At 53.0% G+C, this 22861-nt stretch overlaps 5 protein-coding genes across 5 annotated transcripts; 3 read left to right on the top strand and 2 right to left on the bottom strand.

Annotated features, from left to right (window-relative positions):
* Positions 1–233: 233 nt before the first annotated feature.
* Positions 234–2305, bottom strand: BZA05DRAFT_383174 (uncharacterized protein). Its single transcript, XM_051482187.1, has 4 exons — positions 1929–2305; positions 839–1872; positions 457–777; positions 234–388 (listed from the first exon to the last, which is right to left on the bottom strand). The coding sequence occupies exons 1-3, from the start codon at positions 2092–2094 to the stop codon at positions 622–624; spliced, it is 1356 nt and encodes a 451-aa protein (XP_051344634.1). The 5' UTR covers positions 2095–2305; the 3' UTR covers positions 234–388; positions 457–621.
* Positions 2306–4512: 2207 nt separating this feature from the next.
* On the top strand, positions 4513–7451 carry BZA05DRAFT_20139 (uncharacterized protein). The gene is made up of 2 exons (XM_051479502.1): positions 4513–4690; positions 4752–7451. Exons 1-2 carry the CDS (start codon positions 4601–4603, stop codon positions 7248–7250), a joined length of 2589 nt encoding a protein of 862 aa, XP_051344633.1. The 5' UTR covers positions 4513–4600; the 3' UTR covers positions 7251–7451.
* Positions 7254–9135, top strand: BZA05DRAFT_451071 (uncharacterized protein). Its single transcript, XM_051487430.1, has 2 exons — positions 7254–8093; positions 8143–9135. Exons 1-2 carry the CDS (start codon positions 7317–7319, stop codon positions 8974–8976), a joined length of 1611 nt encoding a protein of 536 aa, XP_051344632.1. The 5' UTR covers positions 7254–7316; the 3' UTR covers positions 8977–9135.
* Positions 9136–9192: 57 nt separating this feature from the next.
* BZA05DRAFT_432828 (uncharacterized protein) lies at positions 9193–10166 on the top strand. Its single transcript, XM_051486235.1, has 2 exons — positions 9193–9355; positions 9411–10166. Exons 1-2 carry the CDS (start codon positions 9215–9217, stop codon positions 9753–9755), a joined length of 486 nt encoding a protein of 161 aa, XP_051344631.1. The 5' UTR covers positions 9193–9214; the 3' UTR covers positions 9756–10166.
* A 1143-nt stretch (positions 10167–11309) lies between these two features.
* Positions 11310–12333, bottom strand: BZA05DRAFT_20106 (uncharacterized protein). Its single transcript, XM_051479498.1, has one exon. The coding sequence runs from the start codon at positions 12064–12066 to the stop codon at positions 11443–11445; it is 624 nt and encodes a 207-aa protein (XP_051344630.1). The 5' UTR covers positions 12067–12333; the 3' UTR covers positions 11310–11442.
* Between the last annotated feature and the right edge of the window lie 10528 nt (positions 12334–22861).

Raw genomic sequence — 22861 nt, 5'->3', positions numbered from 1 at the left:
CTCGCGATCCGGCACGAAGAGGCTGGGGGAATGCGCAGTTCGCCATCACGTCGGCCGGCGAGGAATATTTATGTGCTGGTGCTATGGAGTATGTGGGATCATAACCCGCGTCTTCACCGATGACGGCGCGGTCTAGGCCCGGAAGGGCAATTCGAATTCTCCATGCCCCCCGGTCCGACCACCTCAATATATCAGGGCCAGGCAGCAGGCAGCAACCTTGGCCCCACACATGACCACCACCACCACTGCCACCACCACCTCCACCGCCGGCCAACTGTTGGTCCATCGCCGGTCAACCAGCGATTCCCCACCCTCCACCTTGACCTGACCCCTGACCCCCATGGAATACTGCGGGAGTGGAGGGAACAGCTGCAGATGGCAGGAACGAGTAAATAACTACTATGATAACTACTATGATAACTGCTATGGTAACTAACTATCTGTGTATGTATGTAGATGCATTGCATTTGGAGTGCTTCTTTCAACTCATAATCGGATCAAGTATGTACAATAGAAACGAAAAGGGATGTCTTTTTTATGTTTTTTGTGTAGGAAACATCCCAAAGCCCCCCCTCTACCTGAAGTCATCGTTGTTGGTAGTTACTACAGCTGGAATTTCCTCTACTGTGTGGGCGCGCCTCGCTGCCCTGCGCGGGTAATCAACGCGATGGCTCCGCTCGCCATCTGGAGTCGCTCTTGCAACCGGTGGAGAGAGGTTTTCATAGGCTTTGGTTTTCCGCCCTGCCGCCGTCGTCGCCGTGTAGGATGGGTGGGTGTGTGAGTGTCTGCATCATCTACTCGCAGGGGACGCGATGCCAAGCTGACGTTTTCGATCGAGTATCCTCGCCTCCTCATTCTTGAGGCGGATGAGCTCCTCTGTAGCCCTGACGCGCTCACGGATCAGCCGCTCCTCTTCGGCGAGCAGCCGGAACTCCTTCTGTCGATTATCGATACCCAGTGGGATCGGTGGCTGGGGCGGCCCAGACACTTCTGGGTACTCTGATTGGTAGCCGTATGAGAAGTGCCCGCTGGTGGACGAGGATTGGAGGGGGGTGGATGAGGTGCCGCTGCTGCTGCTGCCGCCCGTGGACATTGACGCGATGGGCGGGGTCTTAGAGGGCGCGGAAAGTAGTGAGCCGCGGGAGAGGTTGCTTGGGCTGCGGGATTGTGGGGGGAGGTAGTGGGTGGGTGAGAGAGGGCCAGAGTTGAATGAGGAGGACCGCGGCCGAGGTACTACGAGTGGCGAGGATTGGAGGGAGGCCGCCATGGCGCTGACCATGTCGGGGCTGTGCGGTCGTGATTGGATCGAGTTGGGGGTGAAGGGCATTTGCACGGAGGAGCGCCGTGTGTTGGCGCGCTCGATGTGGATGTTTTGAAGCGGCGGGAGGGTACATCTGCGGTTATTGAAGAGTGTCGACATCGTGGTGAGCCGGTCGCCGCCATCGGTTATCGAGCCGGGAGATTCGAGTTCGGCGAGCGGAGTGCCCGGGTCACTGCGATTGGGAATCCGGTCAAGCAGGGCTGGTCGATTACTGGTTATCGTTACCAATTTTGCTCGGCCCCGGGCTTCTGGCACTGGAGAGAGGTGTATTGTGGGAGGAGGTGGTGAGGCGCTGCGGGGATACCGTGGCGAAGAGGAGTCGGAGGACCGCCAACTGGAGTTGGTTGATGAGTTGGGAGATTGTTTATTGGTCTTCGATGTTGAAGACCTTTGGCTTTCTCGAGCTCTGGCAGCTTGCATCCGTCGGCGTCGTCGGCGGAAGACGAAGTAGACCAGCGCAGAAATCATGATGAAGAGTAGGGGCAGCGCAACGCTCAATCCGATGATGAGCCCGGACGATGGCCCTGGTTCTTGGTTTGCGGCGTCCGAAGCTGAAGGGTCGGATGGTTAGCAAGCGTCCAGTGCAGTGCAGAGCAGGGAGCATTACTTCCGGTCGAGAAATGCTGCTCGTAGGAGAATTGCGTTTTAACACCGTCCGCAAGAGTGATTGCGGCTGTCCTCAAAGTTGTTCGATCCGTGAGTAGACCGGTGTAGTCTTGTCGCGGGACAATAAGGAACGTGGTGCTTCGAATGACTGTGTATGGCCGTTGCATTGTATGGTTGACCGGACCGATATCCAGTTACCGATTCGACTACCGATTCGACTTCGATGTTGAACTGGTTGTTGTTCTGGAATTCATGGATTCTCGTTTTCCCTCTGGCTGTCGCTGTCGTGTGTATTCCCCTCCCAGAGATTTGACAACTCTTCAACCGTAACTGTAGGGAGGCAGGAGAGGCGGCCATGGTTATAAGAATCGACACACCGACTTACCGTGGACTTGGCCCACTCCCGATCTGTTGGCGCGGAAGCGCTGACATGGGTTGGTTATGTAGAGTATCCTTGGATGCCTAAATCGCAAAGGGTCTAGTGATTACTATGCCGATATGTGGACTTCCGGTTGCTGCAGGTACAAATCCCCATCTGTCAATACCAATCTTCTCGATTGGGGGCCGTGTCTCTCTGTGCCGATACATACGGAGAGGCGCCACCACTCTGGGAATGACCCAGCGTCTGCATATGAGTGTGGCTCAGAGGTTCCTGCTACTAGTAGTATGTACTACAGCGACTCCGCCACATTTCAGCCGATGTTTGAGCTTGCTGATGCTGCTGCTGGTACTCTCATGCGCATGCTGACCTTCTGCGCATGTTAAACCCCAGTACATAAGTCGTACGGCTGTGGATACTTCAAGCTTGAGCCGACCCGAATTTGACACCTAACTTTGAGCCGCTTGTCTTTTCAGCACCGTGAAGTCTCCGTATTTCCGTTCTCCTCTACTTGAGGAGAAAAGACGGAGATTTTGGACGGAATAGTTATCGTTTACAGTCAGAATCGAACAAATCATGCCAGTCACTCGGTACGCGCAGGGTATCTTGTGCGCGTTTTCCAAGTATTTCTTACTAAGCAGAATGGCCTTGCAAGTTGCCATCAATCATCAAACAAACAGATACCAAGCAGAATGAACGTACAATACATAGCAAGGCCGTATGCGAGCATAAACTGACGTTCTCTTTCTCTTCGAGCAGAATCGCGAGATGGTGGCCCAGGGTGTCCCCCTAACCACAGGGTGTCTCGGTTGGGACGGTGCCATCCTTGCGGAAAACAATATCTGCAAGGCCCCCCTCCCATCGCCAACCAGCAACCCTCAAAGCAGACGGCCTCGCCAAACTGCCCTGGAAATAGTGGTAAACATCGAGAGTACATGGTGGGCCCCCTGCCCAGCCTATCTTCCCGTGCAACCCGTATAATCGCTTCGGAAGTCACGGGCAAACGCCAGTTGACTGTTGGGCTTATGTTTATGTGTCTGTCAGTGTATGTATTATTTTTGGCTGTCCCGTCAAGGCTAATATATTAGCCGCCGTGCTAACTATTGGTTCAAGTCAAGCCACACTCCCCCGCACCTCGAATCCACAGGTGGGCGGAGGACGCAGACTTACCGGCTGGAAATATGTACAGTCGATATCATAGGTATCTAAGCATCCGGTTGGGTTTCTCGCCTCGAAAACGCCTTTCTGCTACCGGTCGATCGCTGTCTGGCTTGTCTAAGATGTATAGTCCACCTTTATCCCACGCCGTCGGCTAGTCCGATATCCCCCCACATGCAATACGTTATTGCGAAGGCATAATGCGCTACGAATACCGTGGATCCTTCAATCTGCAGGCGGCTAACGAGGTTACATAGTTCGAGACTGGCCTGTGGAAAGGCATAATCGAGGCTTGTTTAGATATGCGTTGGTAGTACGCTGGTGACGAACATACCATCGGCCACAATTGTACACTGCAGCTTTGGGATTTTCCATGGACAGTGCGGACTGTGCCGGCCGAGGCCACCGGGTGCGCAAATCATCACTCGGCCCCGGTCGTGATCTCGTTGCGGCTCTTGAATACCCACTCCTTTTCAGTTCAGTTGGTCGTTTAAAACAGGCCACTTGATACATAGCTGGGCCAAAGAGGTAATAGACAACCACTCAGAACGAGCACTGTCCCGAAGTTGGAGGTCCAGGACTCGTCGACCTGAAGAGCCCTGCCTCGACCGGTCTCTAGATGACTACTGCCGGTGCAAATGTGAATGGGGATGCTGATCGTAATGGAGGAGTTTGGCGGTGCATTATGCAAAGCGGAATAATGTATCTACATACTTGCTGTGGTACTGATGTACTGATGTACCTATTTTGGAAAAGAATCCGCGGACAATCAACAACAGCGTGCGATGGACTGGAATATTCCAGCAATATCACCACCATGGAATGTTGGAAAGTTCTAAGTTTGGTTTACAGACGTGCCAGGAGCCGAGTAAGCACACTATTCTGCAGTCGATTATTGTCATCCCACATCCATATACCTAGTACAGATTTCGCTGTTCCATAGGAGCAGACGAGTGCTGCTGCATGACGGTCTATCCATGCATGTTGCCGGATGGGATCGCACCGCAATGCAACCACCTCCCCGCATCCATCCATAGCCATCCATATCCTCGTGCCATCACACTCGTTTCAACCGTGCCCATTTTTATCCCTATTATTATCCCCTCACGCAAATGGTCTAAACACGGAATATTGTTATGGACATACGGCCCCAATCTGCTCCTCCCCGCCCTCCTCCTCCTCCAAAACTCCAGACTTCTTTACCATTGACGACCGAAGACCTTCATGTACGTTGTCGGAGCACCCCCCTCCCGTGGATTGAGAGTCTATCTAACGGTGAGCTCTCAGCGCCGGTCCAAAACATCGATTGGAAGTCGTTCACCCCCAGGAGCCCTAGAGCTCGCCGGTCTATCTCTGTACAGTCGGGTTCGGGCTCTGATCACGTTAAGCGATAACGGCTACGAGGACAATAGCGAGGACGACGGCGACGGAGGAGGTGCAGATCGGTCAAACGAGAATCAGCGGACACGGACCCACGGGCTCGCCGGCGCCGCGTCACCCTACTACGTGGATGGAAGAGACGGGATTGGGGACAGCGGGGGCACGGGAGCCCTTGACGGCCAGCGAAAATCCTCAGCCATGTCCGACGAAAGCGGAGATCTCCTACCCCGAGATGACGACAATAGGTACGAGCCATCGGAGGAGCTGGACCTCGAGCCAGTTATTCGAGTAGGAAGTGTTGTCCAGAAGACGGTGGCTAGTTCGATTGTCAGGGAATACAGCCCCGCCCTTGGTCGCCCACATTTCTCGCATGCGTCCATTCCTGCGGATATTGGACAGACGCAGCTTCCATTCGGGTTTCCAATGCGGAATAAGCACCGAAGTCTGGGGAAAATGACGCCTTCGCCTGCGGCATCAGGTGTAAGCGCCGTTGAAGCTCTCGTCGAGTCGTCGGAGGATGAAGAGGAAGCAGGTGGCGGAGGAGAAGAGCACGATACGTCGGACGGCGGTGGCACGGGAAAGACACAGCAAACTCCCAGTAATACGAGAGATCCGGTCACCAGGGTGTTGTATGACAGTGGATCGTCGTCACATTCTCCGGACCTTTTCGCTCGGCCTCTCCATGTTGGTTCGCCGGTAAAACGGGATGCAGATACACCCGTAAACACCATCGCCACTCCACCACCTCTCATCGGAATCACTGCTGCTACCAGTCCTACCGTATCACAAGCGTCACCAACTTCTATGGGAACCTCCGATCACTTTGGGTCCGACGAGTATGAGCATTCTACACACGCAGACAAACCAAACCAATCAATTGTTGGGCACACTGGAGCTTCCACTCCGGAGGAGGAGATTGCACTCGGAACGGCAACCATTTCTGGTGGAAACGCGAGTTCATTCGACTATGATGAATACACAGAGCAACGATATGGTTCTAAAGCAGTGTCAACCTCTCATGAGGGAGCTCCTACGAGAAGTCCTTCGGTTCAACACCCCGAAGATGCCCCCCTTGGGTACAGTGGTAAGTATTCGACAGACACCTTTGCAGCCCTATCGTCCTACGATGACTCGGACCCACACCTTGTGAAGCGCTCCCCGTTAACGCTCCACCAAGCATACGTGCAATCCGACCTTTCCAAAGCCGAATCAAGCGTGGCGGATCTCATCCGAGCCAACATCCACCACTCATCTCGCAGCATGATGGGATCTACGGAGAACTTGGGTACTCCAAATTCCGCGCCATCGTTCACGAGGATCATCAGCGACCTGGAAGAGATGTTGAATCAGGCACTGGAGATTGCCGGACGAGCCGTCCAAGGCTCCCACTCGGCGTTGGATCAGCGCGATAGGAGCATACGGAGTGCCAAGGGAAGCACGCATGAAAGCTTCTTGAGCGTCTTCGAGGGCACAGATCCCGCCGTGACTGCCCCGGAGTCGATCTATGTTCAAGAAGAGATTGATTTGCCGGAAGGGAAGATGCCGGAGCAGAGAGCGGGCCCGGAGCCAGAACAGATGCGGGAGCATGCACAGGAGTCTATGCGCGACTCGGTGAACGACTCGATGAAGGGCTCGATGAAGGACTCGACAAGAGAGTCGACGAGAGAGTCCATGTCGGAACAGATACCGGTGCAGGTTTCGGGGTTGCCAATGGAGGTTTCGGAGGATGTTTCGAGCGAGCTCACGGAAGATCAGCCCAAACGTTCAAGGACCAAAGTAATTCAGCAGGACGCCAGTATTGGAAGCTCAGTAGGTGTGTCTTCGGAAAACTGGGAGCATTCAAGTCGGAGAACGTCGGAACGCAACGGAAAAGGGCGGTCTCGACAGAAACATCATCGCTCTCCTATTCCATTCATCGATATGCAGGAGTTTGAGCGGGAAAGAGCATGGAATAGCAACCGGCAAAACACTTCTGCTTCCGAGATGGCTTCAACCAGAGCCATCAAAGGTTACAGTCGGGAAGAATCTATCGATATGCAGGAGTCTGAGCGGGAAAGCGCATGGAATAGTAACCGGCAGAACACTTCTGCTTCCGAGATGGCTTCAACCAGAGCCATAAAAGGATACAGTCGGGAAGGATCTATCGCTAGAGCTTCGGTTCCTGGGAACCTAGAGCAGCAATTTCGCATGGAAGTCGGAGAGAATGGCGAGATCATTCTGGTCCGTCTCCCTCGCCCGGACATGTCACTCGAATTCGGGCCTCCTAGGCCTGCCGAGGCTGCAGTCGTTTGTGCACCACGAAGATACAAGGGCGGATGGGAGTGGAATCTCTGGAGCAAACGATTCACAGCTAGCGTTGCCTGTGCGGTGGTGGGGTTAAACGGATGGATTATCGGAAGCTATTAGGCAGAGCTCCCTAGGATACAGGAGCACTTACAGATCACTCCGCGGGTGGCATCCTTGGGCAATTCAATGTTCTTTCTCGGCCTTTTCATTCCTACTCTGTTCTTTTGGCCGCTGCCCTTACTACACGGACGGAAACCTTATCTTTTGCTCTCGATTGCGTTTATGCTTCCATTGCAGCTTCCGCAGGCGTTATCGCTACCGCCGCATACCGTCCAACCAAGCGTTTCGTTTACAATGCAACCCTATGTTGTCTGCCTGCTTTTCTTTCGTAGTTTCTCTGGGATAGTGCTTGGATTTGCGTTCATGAATTCCCTGGCGACGATCCTCGACTTGTTTGGCCCTGACACTGGAGCCTGCTGTCGCGGCGGCGTAGTCTACAACAGTCCCGTCCCCATAGAAGGTCAAAACGTGTATAACAATATTCCCGGGGGCGATGCCGGTGTGAGGACGGGGGCGTGGATTGGTATCTTCACTTGGCTATTTGTCGCATCTCCAGCTGTTGGGTATCTATTCGGAAAGATAACAGTTGACGCCACGGATCCTGCTTGGGGATTCTGGACAGTCATGATTCTTGCCGGCTTCGTTCTGGTCTTGGTCGTTGTAGCGCCGGAAGTTCGACCACCGTGGAAAATGACCCACAAACCAGAACATCGGTCCGCCGCTAAGGGAGCTACAGAAAGAGGAGAACTCAAGCTGGTCATGTTTGGAACTTCGCCGGAATACTGGTGGGAGGAGGTCTGGGCTGGCATGGTATTGACTTGGAAGATGCTCCATCAAAAGGGCTTCTTGATCATCGCAGTGTACTTTGGATGGGTCTTTGGCTATCTCATGCTGGTTATGATGGTTCGTGTCCGCGTTCTCGGGTTGAATAATGTCTGACAGCTCGCTTTAGCTCCTGTCGTCGCTTATTACCACAACCTACGGATTCGCCACTACTGACATTGGCCTTGCGGTTTTTGCGCTTGCCGCGGGAGCCCTACTTGTTATTCCAACTCAACTCTGCAAGCTGTATCGTTCCAATTTCCGACATCGTTCGAGTGTAGCGATACACAACAATAATTACGGTCATAAAGATGTTGGACAACATCCTTTCCGAGCCGTACTCTGGACCGGTGCTATTCTGCTACCAATGGCGAGTATCGCCTTAACCATTTCGGCCGCGGGGCCCCCGGTTCACTTCATGGCCCCTGTATTCTTTACAGCGGTTGTCTCATTTTCCGGTGCCATGGTCATCGCAGAGTGTTACAACATGATGATGGACAATTTCGACATATCCGATCTTCCAGAACCCGCTCTTACACCGGGGTCTGGGTCGCTATCGAACTCGACGACACATCAGCACCGAACACAACTACCGGCCAGCCTCCACCGATATGACGAGAGCTTTACAACGTCGCATCCCTGTCTCAGCTCCGGTCTGGCAATTTTCCACGGGATTGCATTTTTGTTTGCCGCAATGGCGGTTGGGGTTAGCGCTAGTTTGGAGGACGCCGGTTTGGTACGTACCGGGTTAGCTGTCTACACGGCGTTGACTTGTGGCATGACGGTGGCATTGGTTTTTGCACTTAGGAGAAACACAACGGCGAGATCGGCAGAAGTGTTCAGTAACGGCGGTAGGCGAGGGAGAGATGCGAGGGTTAGTCTTTTGCAACAGTCGTGGGGAACGAGGTGGACTGAGGTCAATGGGATGGAATGGTGGGAGGACGCGGACCAACAGGCGGTTTAGCGTTGAAATGGGGGTTTGTTTTTCGTTTTCTGCTGCCAACCTTTGCTGCCAGCCTTTTGATAGAGGAGTGATTGGATAATGGAGTCAGGCGTTTGGAGTCAGGCGTTGAGTGCAGAAAAGGCGGTGACAGCAGTGACTCGGGGTGACTGAAGGGTTAGGGGTGCGTCGGCATGCAAAGGTAGTACAGGTACTCAACCGCGGTCTGTAACGCGTGTTCCGTTTCAACAACTTGCCCCCAATGTCACGCACGATCACCCAACTCTCCACGCTTGCAGTGACCCTCCGCCTCTCGCCGCCCCCCAAAAACGTCACCGAGTCCCGCCAGGTGCTCAAAGCGCTGCAAAAATTCGGCCAAGTAACGGCCTTCAAAGCTCTACGCGTGCGTAGCATCCCCCTCCCCTCCCCGTCCCACCCCCCCACTAACGACCCCGCAGTTCCCCTCGGCAACATCAACCTTCACGCCGACGGTGCACGCGCTGTTCGCGTCGGCCACCGCCGCCAGCGCGGTCAAGATCGCCTCGCCGCTGCATATCTCGCACATCGAAGCGGTCGTGATCGAGGACGTGGGGCGATGGACGGGGAAGGAGCACGAAGACTACCTTGCGCGCGCGGAGAGCGTGGTGCGCGATGAGGACGGCGGGAAGGAGCTCTTGACGGCGATCAGAGCGTCCGGTACCGGCTTTGGCCTCGGCGATAGGCGCAGGGGGAAGGGCTGGGAGGCGAGAGCGACGAAGGACGCTGAGGGGGGGTTCGCACAGACACAGAATCAGCAGCAGTAACAATGGCTCTAGAGTAGAGTGCGGTGGCCCGCACCCCCGGTCTGATATCTCCGTGTCCGTTGCCAATGTCGATCCGATGTGCGGAGAGCCCCGCGTATCGCGGCCACACGCGTCACGTGATTACCTATAGTAGGTAGCATACTTGAATGAAACTTGGGGTCCGACCCTCCCTCGCCCTGCATACCACATCCACTAGGTATCATAGTCTCTAGGCTGTCAGTCAGTATCACTCAGTGGCAGGGTAGCTCCTTTACTCTAGCGATAGCTATAGCAAGAGTCATCTATAGAGTAGAGTATCTACCATCCGATTCTTCCAACAACAGTCGGCCAGCCTTGACGCTAGTTAGCTGCCAGAAGTCCGAAGCTGGCGTTGAGGATGGAGGATGGAGGATGGGGGATAGAGGATAGGGGATGGAGGATAGGGGATGTAAGGGGCGGCATCCAGACCTTCCTTCTAGCGTGTGCAAGTTAGGATGACAGTGACAAGTGCACCGCGAGATAGAGTTTTACCAGCGGGTAGACTGTAGATAGGACGGATGTCTGCACACGATAGGTATCCCACCAGCCAGCCAGACAGACAAACAGGCAGCCAGACAACCAACCGGACCCCACCCGCCGCAATATCTGAGTGACTATCAATCGAGTTCTTACCGTACCGTACACTGCGCCTTGTGTCTCCCGCATTCCAAATCATAGTCAGAAACCGCTGCCACGGACTGTCCCGTCGCCGTCCCCCGTCCCCAAAGTCCCAACCGGACCAGCAACGCCCGACCACCGTTAATTCCTCTTGATATTCCTGCAGGCAGCGACGCACGGACCCCCAAAACCATGACTCGATCATTCATAGTTACTCTACATAGGGACTCTACATATCATACATAGTACATACCGGTATCACAAGCTGCAGGGCAGTCGCGGATTAGCAGGGCGTTGCGTTGAGAAAGAAAGAGGAAAGGGAAGAAGAAAAAACGGTTCAACGGCGTGAGGCTGGTAGTTACCGCCTGTATGTAATTGGTCGGGATTCGGGTGGCCTTAAAGTCGAGGGTCGAATGGAGCTTTGAAATTGAAATTGAACTCGATCCGACGGAAACGGCGGGTATAAGTGCGAAAGAGCATGTAGGTAGGCGGATCCCGAACTTGTCATGTGGAGTGCTATTAGGATGCCTACACTAACTCTGCTCACGGAGGAGGAGGTGGAGGTGGAGGAGAAGCCTGGAGCTTGTTCTACATGCAAAACATCACAATCACAATCACAATCGCCATCACAATTCACACGGCGTTTGTGTATCAGCAGAAAACTCCATTCATTCCCATTCCCATCCCCATCCCGTTTCCACGCCCCCAGCCAGCCATCATCCGCACACCGACTGCCTGCTGACTGCCACCATTCCATCGGACCAGGCAGTTTTCACAAAAAATAAAAATAAAATAACGCCAGCCCAGCCCAGCCTAGAGTATCCCCCAAAATCCAACCATACACCTATACACCGTCCCATGCAGTTCGAACGAAACAAAGGGAATACATAGAAAAGAAAAGATGTAAAAGAAAAAGATTCGATGTCCGAGACGAGCCACCACAGCTCATATGATGTACATGGGCTGGGGCTCGCTCGCTCGCTGCACACAGATTAAAAAAAAAGACATGCGAAGCACAATCAATCAATCAGTCAATCAATCAAGCACATGCTCATTGAAACACCCACTCCTTCCCCCTCAGCTTTTCGCTCTCGATGCGGTACTGCCTTTTCGTCCACCCGCCGCCGCTCTTGCCAGCTGTGCCTCCACCGGCGGCCTCATTCGGCGGCTCTGCCTCCTCCTCGCCCTCGCCCGCGCGCGCTAGGACCTCCGCGCTGGTGACAAAGACCCAATTGGTATAGATCGGCACACGTACTGTGCCCGCGGACGACGAGAATGAGTGGGAGGAGTGGGAGGCGGCGGAGGCGGAGGAGGCGGCGGTGGCCGCGCTGCCGGTGCTCGATGTCGATCCCGTCGGCGAGCTCACGGCGCTGCTGCTGCTGGGGTCGGCGCAGTGCGGCGAGTAGCCTCGCATTTTGGCGCGCAGTCGCCGCGTACTGATCGGTAGTATGCTCGATGAGATCGGGTCTTGCAGTGATGAGAAGAGTGAGGTGATGTGCGCTTGCGTTGAGAGGTTGGTTGAAGTGTTTAGCGTTTCTGTTGGCATTTTGGAGGGAGGGTTGGGAGGATTGGGAGGTTGTGAGGGTGCTGATTGCGGTGATTGTGGTGGTGTTGGTGGTGCGTGGCCGGTGGGGATCGAAGCGGGTCGGGAGGCTGCTCTTATGTTGTGTGCCATTGAGGTGGTGGATATGTGGATGTGGATGTGGATGTGGATGTGATGGTGGATGTGACAGTGGTGGTGCGGTCAGATGCGGGTTGCGTAAATCCGTGTGCCAGCGACATGAGAGAAACACATGCAAGTATGCGACAGCAGTAAGGGGTGGGAGTGTTGGTGTGGAAAGCCGCTTGTAGTATGTAGTATGTAGTATGTAGCGCTTCGAGCGTATGGCTGCTGCACCGTTGTCTGCATCGCTGTGATTCGGTGATGGTAGGGGCAGTCCTTTCCGGGCTTCGATCGAGAATCGGCACTGGGGATCTTTGGGCTGTGGAACCCGCGTACCGTGACCTAGGGTTCGGTACCGGTGGTCCCGATGCGGGTTGTGCTGTGATAGCAGAACAGTTACCGGTAACTGCTACTCTAGAGTAGAGTAGGTGGGTGAGAACCATGGATGCGGTTTGGCCGTAGGAAATCGCGTATCTATAGTACATAGTGTTATCGAAGTACATAATGTAGGTATCATACATAGTACCTATGTCCGAAACATACGGGAATGAGGCCCCACCAATGTGGCCACCGTAGTTTGTTTTTCGTCTCTTTTCTGCCATGCAACAATCCCTGGACGATATGTTCCACTCGGCGGCGTTCAACCCGTGGCCAGCTGAGGTGCAACAGAGGGAGGCCGAATGGGGCCAGTGGGTCCGGCGGTCGGGCGCGCGGTGTTTCCGCGCTTACATACTGCGAGGCCAGGAAGAATAACTAGAACGCAACTGCCGACTCCGATATGTATCGATTGCGTACAGAAGTCTGCATTAGAACGCCGCCCGGCCGCCGCACCCGCCGCGCACCACTACGGGAGGGGGTGGCGTGGGAGGGGGGTGGGTGCGGGGGTGCTTTTCTTGGCCGTTTTGAGCGCTGCGGTTTCGAACCCGATGTCGTGCATGTGGGAGTGGCTGGAGACGTCTGTGGGCCCGAGCCCGAGCCCGACGGCAACGACGACGGAGGGCGAGGGCGAAAACGGTTGTTGCCGGTGACCATGAACCAGGATCATCGCCTGTTGCGCCTAAGTTACTTTTGGCGGTGCGTTCGCTTCGAGCGGAGATGCCCTCACCTAGCCGCCGTCTTCCGCATCCTAGTCTGCAGCGATCCCGACAGCGCCCGCCACCTCGATCCGTGAGCGACGCGGAGGGGGGGCGAGATCGTCACAGAACTGGGAAAGGCAATCGGATGGAGAGCTGAGGGGCTACTTACTCTACATGGGGTCTCGCTTGCTGGGCGCACTAGGGAGGCGTCGATAGGTATCTGCGGCCACGGGGGAGAAACACGCATCGCACCACTTCGACGGAAGGAAAAGTGGGGCACAGGGCAAACGGAAAAGGACATCTATTGATGGCTAACAGTTCGAAGTTCGAGTTGCAGCTTCCCTCCCCTCCCTCCCTCATCCCTCCATCGCATACGGGAAGCACGTGGTACCACTTATTGCACTCCGGATCGGTGCGTCGCCCATCCAACCAGTCATCTAGAGTTCGGCGAAGTTTCGGCGTTCCAGCCCTGCACTATGCACGGTCATATTTCACATTGAAGGCCCCTTGCACTTTATCTGGGTATGCTGCATCGAGTGATCCAGCGTATGTATTAGCAATGAGCATCGGGCTAGGGACTGTGAGAGAAGCTCCTCCCGCTCCGCAGCAACGGCTGACGGCAAGCCTACATACTGCACTTAGATACGGTTGGATTTCGAAGTGCGACACTAACTGCTTACATACTTGTAGCAGCGGTAAGTTCTTGTACCAGTCAAGTGCCACCGCTTGCCACTTGTTCAGCGCTGTCGACAAATCAACGCCGATACGATTGGCATGTTAGTGTGAGTCGCAGTTGGTGGGATACATTTGGTCTCCGACACGAAATACTGGCGGCTATTACTCAGCCAGCTACCGAGTTGCTGTCTTCATAGGGACGGTCTACCTATCTCGTACCCCAAAACCAGTTGTGGTTGCAATTGTGGCTTCGAACACTATAGTACACAATTTTCCCGTCTTCCCGTCTTCTCGTGTCAACTACCGCTTGTTCTCAGCAGTTTCTCCACTCGGAGCTCCCTACAGCCTAACAAAGATCATCACGGGTACCCGGTAGACACCTAATTCCGTAATTCCGTATTTACTAGTAGATACGGCCCCACCCGTTCGTTTTGCGGGGAAGGGACTGGCAATTGGTGTCTTAAGGTTTTGCGGGGTTCTAAGACACAGGTCTCCGGGATGGCAACACTTGTGGGGGAAAACTCCAGACGCGATTGTTGTTGCGGCTGCCGAACTCCTGCCATCGATGATGATGACAGCCCCTCAGAATTCCAATTAGCAAGCGGCTTCAAGCCTAGCTGGTATTCTATACCTTGAGGTTCCGAAGGGCGGGACCGATCTCGACTTGGTGTTTATCAGACATATGTACAAGGGATTCGATCAATACGGTAGTGCATTCGTGTGTGGCGTCCGGGAATACGCATCGGAAGCGGAACACTTGCTCTTCATAACTGGGGCTGTGTGGCGCACCTTTGTACAGCAATGCGGGTATTCGGCGATGGAATGGAAAAAGCGCCTTGCTGGTGGCTAGTGGGGGATTTAGGAGAATTAATGCTCCGTTATCACTGGCGGAGGCGGAGGGGGAGATGAAAATTGCCCTGTTACGTGCCGTTCAACGGTGGGTTTCTCCACCATCTGTGCGCACATACTTGCCATTTTTAACAGAATGGTTTGATTGTGTATGTACTGCCTCCCATACAGAAGCTGATTCAGGTTTACTGAGACTACCTCGCAATATACGCCAACAAGAGGTCCAACTTTCCTCCCAGCTCCTGTATGATCCCCCTTCCTCCTCCTTGAGAACGTCAATCTCGCTGGTGTGCAATTGCCGCTCCTGCGCACCCTTTAGTAAGATGTTCTTCCGCCCGACCTTCTCAACCTAGCTCTCCCTCATCACTTTCCCGGTCACTGTTCGGTTCTCTTGCATGCCTCCGCTATTCTTTGAACTCTGCTTCCCATCTTGCAAACTGTGCCTTCGAGTGGTGATGAAAATCTGTGGCTCTTGTAGCGAAGTTTCTGGCAACGTCAGTGAAAAAAAGCGGTTGTCATATCATGAATCAAGAGAGGGGTAGGTACTGTACTGTTTCCACAGTCTTAGCACGGATAGTTCAACGGTTGTAAACTTGGTTATATTGTAGTTTCTGAGCTCGTAGAACACAGCAACCGTACATACTCTTTACCGAACGCGATGGCGATGCCCTCCACCCTCCCAGCGACGAGTTCTCTGCGAGTTCTCTACAGAGCAACTCAATTCTAGAGCGGAACCTCTACTTTCTTCTGCACCTCGGAAGGGACCAAAACGGAAACGAGGTGTTAAACCTTCGATACCAACAGTCCACACCGGCAAGCGATTTAGCTATTCTTTTCTCCGTCACTCGGTCAATATCCTCAACACCCTTGCCCCAGAGCACTCGCGCTTTGACGGAGAAATGAATAGCTAAATCGCTTGCGGGTGTGGACTGTTGGTATCGAAGGTTTGATGCCGATTTACGTTTTCGTCCCTTCCGAGGTGGAGGACAAAGTAGAGGTTCCGCTCTAGAAATCTCAGTGTTTTACGAGCTCAGAAACCACAATATAACCATATGGAGAAACACCAGCAACTTGCAATGTCGGCGGGCTCCGCGCATTGAATTTGCTCGAGGAAGTGTATCGCGGCAACGAGGGTGCGTGGCCACCGGTCAATCGTCTGCTAGGATGGTGGGTTCGATGCAACGTCCGAGAAAGTGTTTTGCGTCGACGAGGATGGGCGACTGCCAGCTGTCTGAAAGGACAGTGTACTCTGAGGCTGCGTGGCACGGGGGGAATCGGGGAATGAGGTTGCCACTTCCGCTATGGATGAGCTGGGATAGAGCCCGGCGCCGATGGCTTGAAGTTGAATCTATTTGTCAATCAGCCTGCGCACTGATAAAATAGTAGAAGAAACTCACGAAATTTGAGGATACGGATTGAGATGTCAAGTACTCAGAGTGGTGTTGGAGCTGCTGCTGAGAAACATGGTGGCAATCGTCAGGGCGCGGAGCTTGGGAAATGGGCAACAACAAGGACCGGAGATCATTACTTGCCTTCGTAGCCCGCTCTCACTCCGCTCAAGACCTAAAGTGTAGCTCAAGTGGCAACTCTCGTCACTCTTCAAGCGAGAGCAAGATTGCGTGTGATCGGAATCGAGGAGGCAGTGAATGGGAGTTTACCACTCCGACGTTGGCACATCCCTCATGTTCCTAGGGCCTCTTTTCTAGTCCCTCACACGGCCATCACACCACCCTCACATCAGCCCGCCGCACCCGTAGTAAGTACAGTTGTGAGCGCAGTCACAGATGGAGGGATGACGTTCGTTCGTTCGGCACTGCCTACCCCGATTATTAGGCTTTCCTTTGCAAAGCTTCGGAACCATGGGGTCCGTGATATTAGTGTCCAATACAAAGTTCAGAATCCACCGCTCTTATCTACCTATGTTTCAAGAGCCGCGGTGTCTCGTCTGATTGTTGAAATATTCGACATCCCGCTCTTCCGGCTCTTGCCGCTCTCAACCAGTTTACGAGCGAGCGGATTTCCACCGTTATCATCAAAACTGCCCAACCTACACGCAAGCTGAAGCGATAGTGGTGGTGGTGAGAGTATCTCGAACGCTAGCGAACCGATTGACTTCCGGGTCTTACACCAGCTTTCCCGTCCTATCGAATTCCCCTCGAAACTCAATCTCAAGCTACGCAATCATGCCGTATGGCGACTTGCGCTCAGTGCACTCACGAGATGCATCATGCGGCATACGTCGCTCAAAGCGCGTTCATCGCTGGAGATTCAAATCGACAGCAAAAGCGAGTCACAATGCCATTATATGCTCGAGACCCCCAGCAGGGAAACGCGCAAGACTTCGGTGATGCAAGACTTCGGTGATTACGGCCAAAGCCAGAAGCATATATCTGAGGGCAGCTGTACATTCGGCAGCTGGTTGTGGTCACTGTTGTTGCGAGGCAGCCAGTGCTTCTAGAGACTACATAGTTTCAAAGCACGCGCCCCGGCAACTATATGCTTCTCGGGTGTGATGTTGCCCTCGCTCGGTGAGTTCGTCGTTTCATCATTTCATCATTTGGCTTTTCCCCTGGACCGCAGAAATTTCAAATAGGCAACCTGAGCCGATCAGCTTGGCCATTCGGACTCCATCAAAGATACCGGTAGCAGTGCAATGACATTATTGTGGTCCCTCACCAATGAAGTGGATCTCTTCTACGGCAAATGTCTGGAATCCCATAGTTTTGGGAAAAAAGTCTATTATGCCATAGTTTTTTCGACGTCTCAAACCTACCACCACGCAAACTATGGCGAGCGATGGAGAAGCTGTCGGCGAGAGGGATGAAAAGAATGTGGTTAGTAGTGCGCATCAACGTTAGTGGGCATGGCGGGGTCGACCAACGGAAGAAAGGGACTTAAGCTAGGCCCTGCGGGATCTTCTTCTTCTTCTTTCTTGAATCATCATCTATCGAATAGACGAACGTCAAAAAAACTATGGCATAATAGACTTTTTCCAAAGCTATGGCATTCTAGACGTTTGCCGTTTATTCTATTGTGTCTGAAGTAGCCAAAGTCAGTGCTGTGCGCCAATTGTCTTGACGTGGTCAGAAATAGGTATAAAAGACAGAACTTGGAGGGCCACCTAGAGATCAAACCACCCAACGTATCGGAAAGAAACATTCGTCAGCGGCCAGCAAAACCCCATTCTGATCCCAGCTCTTCGGACGATGACACCGAGATGTCAATAACCCTATCCAGCGCACAGCAGCCAGTAAAGGGCACAGCACCTGCGAAAAAACTTTCCTCACGGAAAATCACTCGCCCTTCCAATCGAACCAACAAAGTCACCTACCGGCCGCCCAAAATCAGTCGCCATACCCTGTGTTTCACCCAATGCCTCCTCCGCAATCCCCTCACAAGGCATAAAATACTCTACCCTCGGCTATCCGAGACCTTGAGGACGTTCAACCTATCGACATTTTTAAACTTTTCTTGACACCTACCCTTCTTGAAACTTTATCCAACCACATCAACGTATATGCGGAGGAGAAAAGAGGGGGAGAAAGCCAGAAGTCTGGTGGATGGGCATGGCAAGACGTTTCAGCGGACGAGATTGGTTGTTGGCTAGGGATGGTGGTGTATATAGGTGTGCATTGTTCGCCAACGGTTGCCGACTATTGGAAGCAAGACCGTTTTAGTCCCAAACATCGCATTGCCGAGTGGATGAGCCAATACCGATTCGAGCAGATTACGAGACATTTCCATGTCTGTTCGCCAAGTGTTGAGCTTTCGACTAACTCGGGAAGATGCCTATGGCATGCGGAAGTCGATCCGTTTCTCAAACAGTTGAGAGCAGGTGCGCAGGCGTACAGACTACCATCGAGCAATATTGCAGTTGGCCAAGCCATGATTCTCTGTACTGGAAGGACACCGGATACCTACACGATGCCGGGCGAGCCTATGGAGCACGGATTTAAGTTCCATTGTCTTGCAGACCAGGGTTAAATTTGGGATTTCCTTCCGACCTCGAACCAAGCAGGACCCGACCCCGTCCAGCCTATCGAAGACCTTACTGCGACTGAGGAGGTTGCTTTCCATCTTCTAAAGACGCTTCCACGTTCGCGATACTGGATTGTCCATCTCGATAACTATTATGCGACAATTCCCTTGCTTGGAAGGTTACGTCATGACCTCCAGATGGGCGGTTGCGGTACCGTGCGTCCCAGCTCCGCTAGCTTCCCCGCCGAACTTAAAATCCCGAAGCAAGACGTTGCGAAGTACGACTATGACTCCTCGAACCCGTAGTTGTTTCCGATCCAACCTTCGGAGAGCAGGTTGGTGCTTTGGTCTGGTTCGACCAAGGTCCTGCCACGCTCTTGACCACCGCGCACCATCTCGACGCCGAGACCGTTCGTAATCTCAAGCGACCTGGAGAGAAGAGCACCAATGATAAGAAGGCACCGGAAGAATTTAGCGATGACGACGATCAAGAGGAGGAGCTGCCGATGCCTGCTTGTTTTGAGGACTACAGCGATCATATGGCTGGTTTTGATATTGCCGACCAGCAGCGAGGTCGCTACAACACCGAGCTCACATCGTTTCGTACTTGGTCGCCTATGTTTCTTTGGGCGCTCGATGCGATGCTCACCAATGCATACCTCATCTATTCCGACATCGAAGGTACTCCTGATATCAGCCACAAAGAGTTGCGTATGTAGTGTGCATGGAAGCTGATATCCGCGTTCTCGTCAAAAAATAAAACGCCGAAACCGACCGGAAAAAAGTCTGTTAGAGTAACGTAGGACTCGACTCTGCCTCCGGACCTTCACTGTGGCTGCGATTATACCCCAATACACCTGGATACGCGGCAGACTAGTTGGTTGTGCCGCTGGAAACACCGAGGACGGGGTGTATCCGATAACTTACCCAAAACTCACTGGGCCTGTAAAGGCTGTTACAAGCCACCCTGTCTTAGCGATAAGCGAAACTGTTTTAAAAAACTTCATGCCTCTAGAATTTGGTGGTTTTAGAAAGAGAGGTGCTTGCATGCGGGTGAAATGTTGTAGTTGTTGGTGGAATGGCTTGGGAACGGGCCTTTTTTTTCCTTCTTTTGGGTTGATATCATGATCGTTGTATTTATCCCTCATTATATAAAAATTATAAAACTGAAGAGAATTGACTCTGCCCTGCCCATGTAGTCGTGGGCGCGGCCAGAAATAAGCATTTCGCTGGTTCCATCTGCCTCACAGCCGGCTACAATCCGGGGGATACCCACTCTTCCAAATCTTGTATACAGTCCAGTTGGTTGGCTCAATTTACCAACCTACTTACCGCTACCGCTGCCTGGTAACAGGAAAAGATTCCCAGAGCACCAAGGAAAGCACACGATAATGACTAGCTCAACTGCCATTGATGGTTTGTTTGCTTCATTATTCAGTATTCGGTCGTGTTCGGCCACAGCAGTTTTACGTGCACACTTCGTTTCGCAACCCACCACGCACCAAAGTGCCCGGCCTGAGGGGGATTTTCTCCAACTATTTGCTAGCATATAAATGCACTCAACTATTCTCATCTTGGCCCTCATTGTCTTCTCCAGCCATGGTCCTACCAACGCCTGTGCTTATCAGAGAGTTCGGCGCAATCTGCGAGGCCGGGAAACCGCCCGAACCGAGCCGAGATCCTCCATCGCTCCTACAGAGCTCGTAGCTGTTGCATAATATCAAGACAAGCCGATACCGTACTGAGTCGTGGTAAAATCCGGACCAGTCTCGGAATTTGGTCGAGTGCTACTTCGTGAGTCACGGGATTGTGTCTGTGTCTACCGAGGCGCACAGCGAGTTATCCTCCGGTTCCAGGAGCTGACTGAGAAACTGAGGCAGGTCATACCAGACAGGAGGGCAAGAGGGAGGTGATGGGCTGTCAACGTGTGTCTGAGGGATAACCTTCTGTGTTCGTGGGGATGCCTACCAATATATAATGTAGATACCTACTGAAGTTGATGCCCAGATACCAACGTTGATGCCCGCCAACGTTGATGCCCACCAGCCTTTATGCCCATCAGCCTTGATGTCTACTATCGTTAATGCTTACTATTGATTGCATTCGTTTCTCCCGCCGACACGAGCCCTCCTTCACTTCCTCCTCTCGCCGACAGCTCCTCCATCACTCCATCACGTAGTATCCACTGCAACAAGAGCGTGATATCCACGGCGGGGCAATCAGATTATCCACAGCGAGAACAGCGGGCTCTTCGAACATGGCGTGGACAATGTGGTATCCGCGGCGAGGCAGGCCTGATAGTACCTAATGTAGGACGGCACAGGACAACGATGCGTACCGGCTGTAGTAGGAAGACCAGAGAATGTCAGAGAGCAAAGGACAGCGAGGCTAGCGGGTTATCCATGGGGAGGACAGTGTGGTAGAGACAGTTGTATTTTGTGGCGTTACCGCAATCAGTGAATTACAATTGTAGCGCGATTAATATCAAAACCGCATTCAGTGACATCCGCAAGTATTGCCATTTACCGCAATTATTGACACCTCCGCATTGATTATGCCGCATTTAGTGTCGTTGCCGCAATTAGTGAATCAGAATTATACTGCAATTAATGCTATGACCGCATTTAGTGACATCCGCAAGTATTGCTATTTGCCGCAATTATCGACACCTCCGCGTTTATTGCCGCATCTAATGCCACATTTAGGCTATCTACCTATCCACCGCATTTAAGGAGTGACGTTTTTAAGCTAAATGCGTAACTGCCGCATTCCATGTACGTCGATGGGTACTTGGTTATGAGGCCTCGCGGATTGTTTCACGGAGCTCGGAGCACGTAGACGGTGGAACCGGCGTTCAACTGAACTGGCCAGAAGTCCGCGGTGAGTATGCGATGGCCCGTCGAGCTCGATAGTTATCATGGACGGAGCGGAAGTGCGTGTCTCTACTACTACATATAGGCATGCCGAGCTCGAGCTTCAATGTTGAAACTGAGAGAAGAACTTGGCTTGATTCATGTAATGATACGAGAAAAATGGGAAAGAGACTGCGTATAAGGGAAACGGGCTCGTGTAGACGACGAGATGAGGCCGGCGAAGCCAGGCCTCAGACAGAGGATGCGAGGATAGCCGTCGCCGGACTTGGCTGGGGACTTGAAGGCTGAAGGTTGAAGGCTGAAGGTTGAAGGCTGAAGGTTGAAGGCTGAAGGTTAAAGAGGCTGACTCTGGTGAGAAGCCAGGGACAATGCTAAGCAGCCACGAAGGCCATGAAGGCTGTATGCGCGCGACGATGCAAAAGGACATAGGAAAGTAGCAGTGGCATCGGAACAGGCAATAAGACGCGAAATATCAATACTCAACGCGCGAAGCGCCGAAGCTCTTGGCTGTCGTGTGTATTCTCGCGTATTTTTTTTTCAGCTTTTGTCTCCGCTTGCAGGAGTGAAACTTCTCTCCTGTTCGATGGTATGGCGTGATATACCTAGATATACGATAGAAGGTTCTCTCGTTCGGATTTCTTGAGCTCGGGCAGTTGAAGCTTCGCCGGTCGGGGTTTTCTACTAGTGGCTCTCGTAGGAACCCGAACCCTGCCTCTCCGCGTGAATGACAAACCCGCTCCACAAACTCCGACGCAAGCGCACAGCCAAACGCCGTGTTTCGACGGGATTGATAATCGACATATCGGGGGCTTACATACATACAGTAAACCAAGTCTATTTTACCTAGAACTCTATCTGAAGCAAGAAGACCGGCTCTATTCCACTTAAGGTTCTGACCCTGGATCCGTCGGGGAACACCATGTAACTCTACCCTACAGAGGAGCGCATTTCAAGGGGCTCGTCAAAAAAATGATGTTTTCTAGGAGTGGAAGAAAGAGCTGTTCCCTTGATGTTGGTAAGAAAAGCCGGTGCTTCTTCCGTTCATATGTTGAGTCCTACATACCGGCAGTTGGCCCCCAGAGGTCCAGATCCATAAAATCTTCCCGGATTTCAACTAGGTATTCTAGGTACCAAGAACTCATGAATCCGTATGATGCCGTAGTGTCCTGTGCTGCAGCCCCTACCGCCGAATACTCTTTGTGCTCCTCACCTCCATCGTTATGTGATTGGCTCGGCTGCCGGAAGGCGCCGCATCGAAACTAAGGGGGCCACTGATCATCCGGCTGCGGTCCGACGAACCAGGTCGAAATATGGCAACCTCCGGTGCGCATATACGCTAGGTATCCGCTCTACCCC

This window comes from Tricharina praecox (assembly GCF_024521635.1).
Source record: "Tricharina praecox strain CBS 144465 chromosome Unknown BZA05scaffold_1, whole genome shotgun sequence".
Classification (NCBI taxonomy): domain Eukaryota; kingdom Fungi; phylum Ascomycota; class Pezizomycetes; order Pezizales; family Pyronemataceae; genus Tricharina; species Tricharina praecox.
The sequence above is the reverse complement of the archived record's forward strand: the minus strand, read 5'-3'. Positions and strand labels throughout refer to the sequence as shown.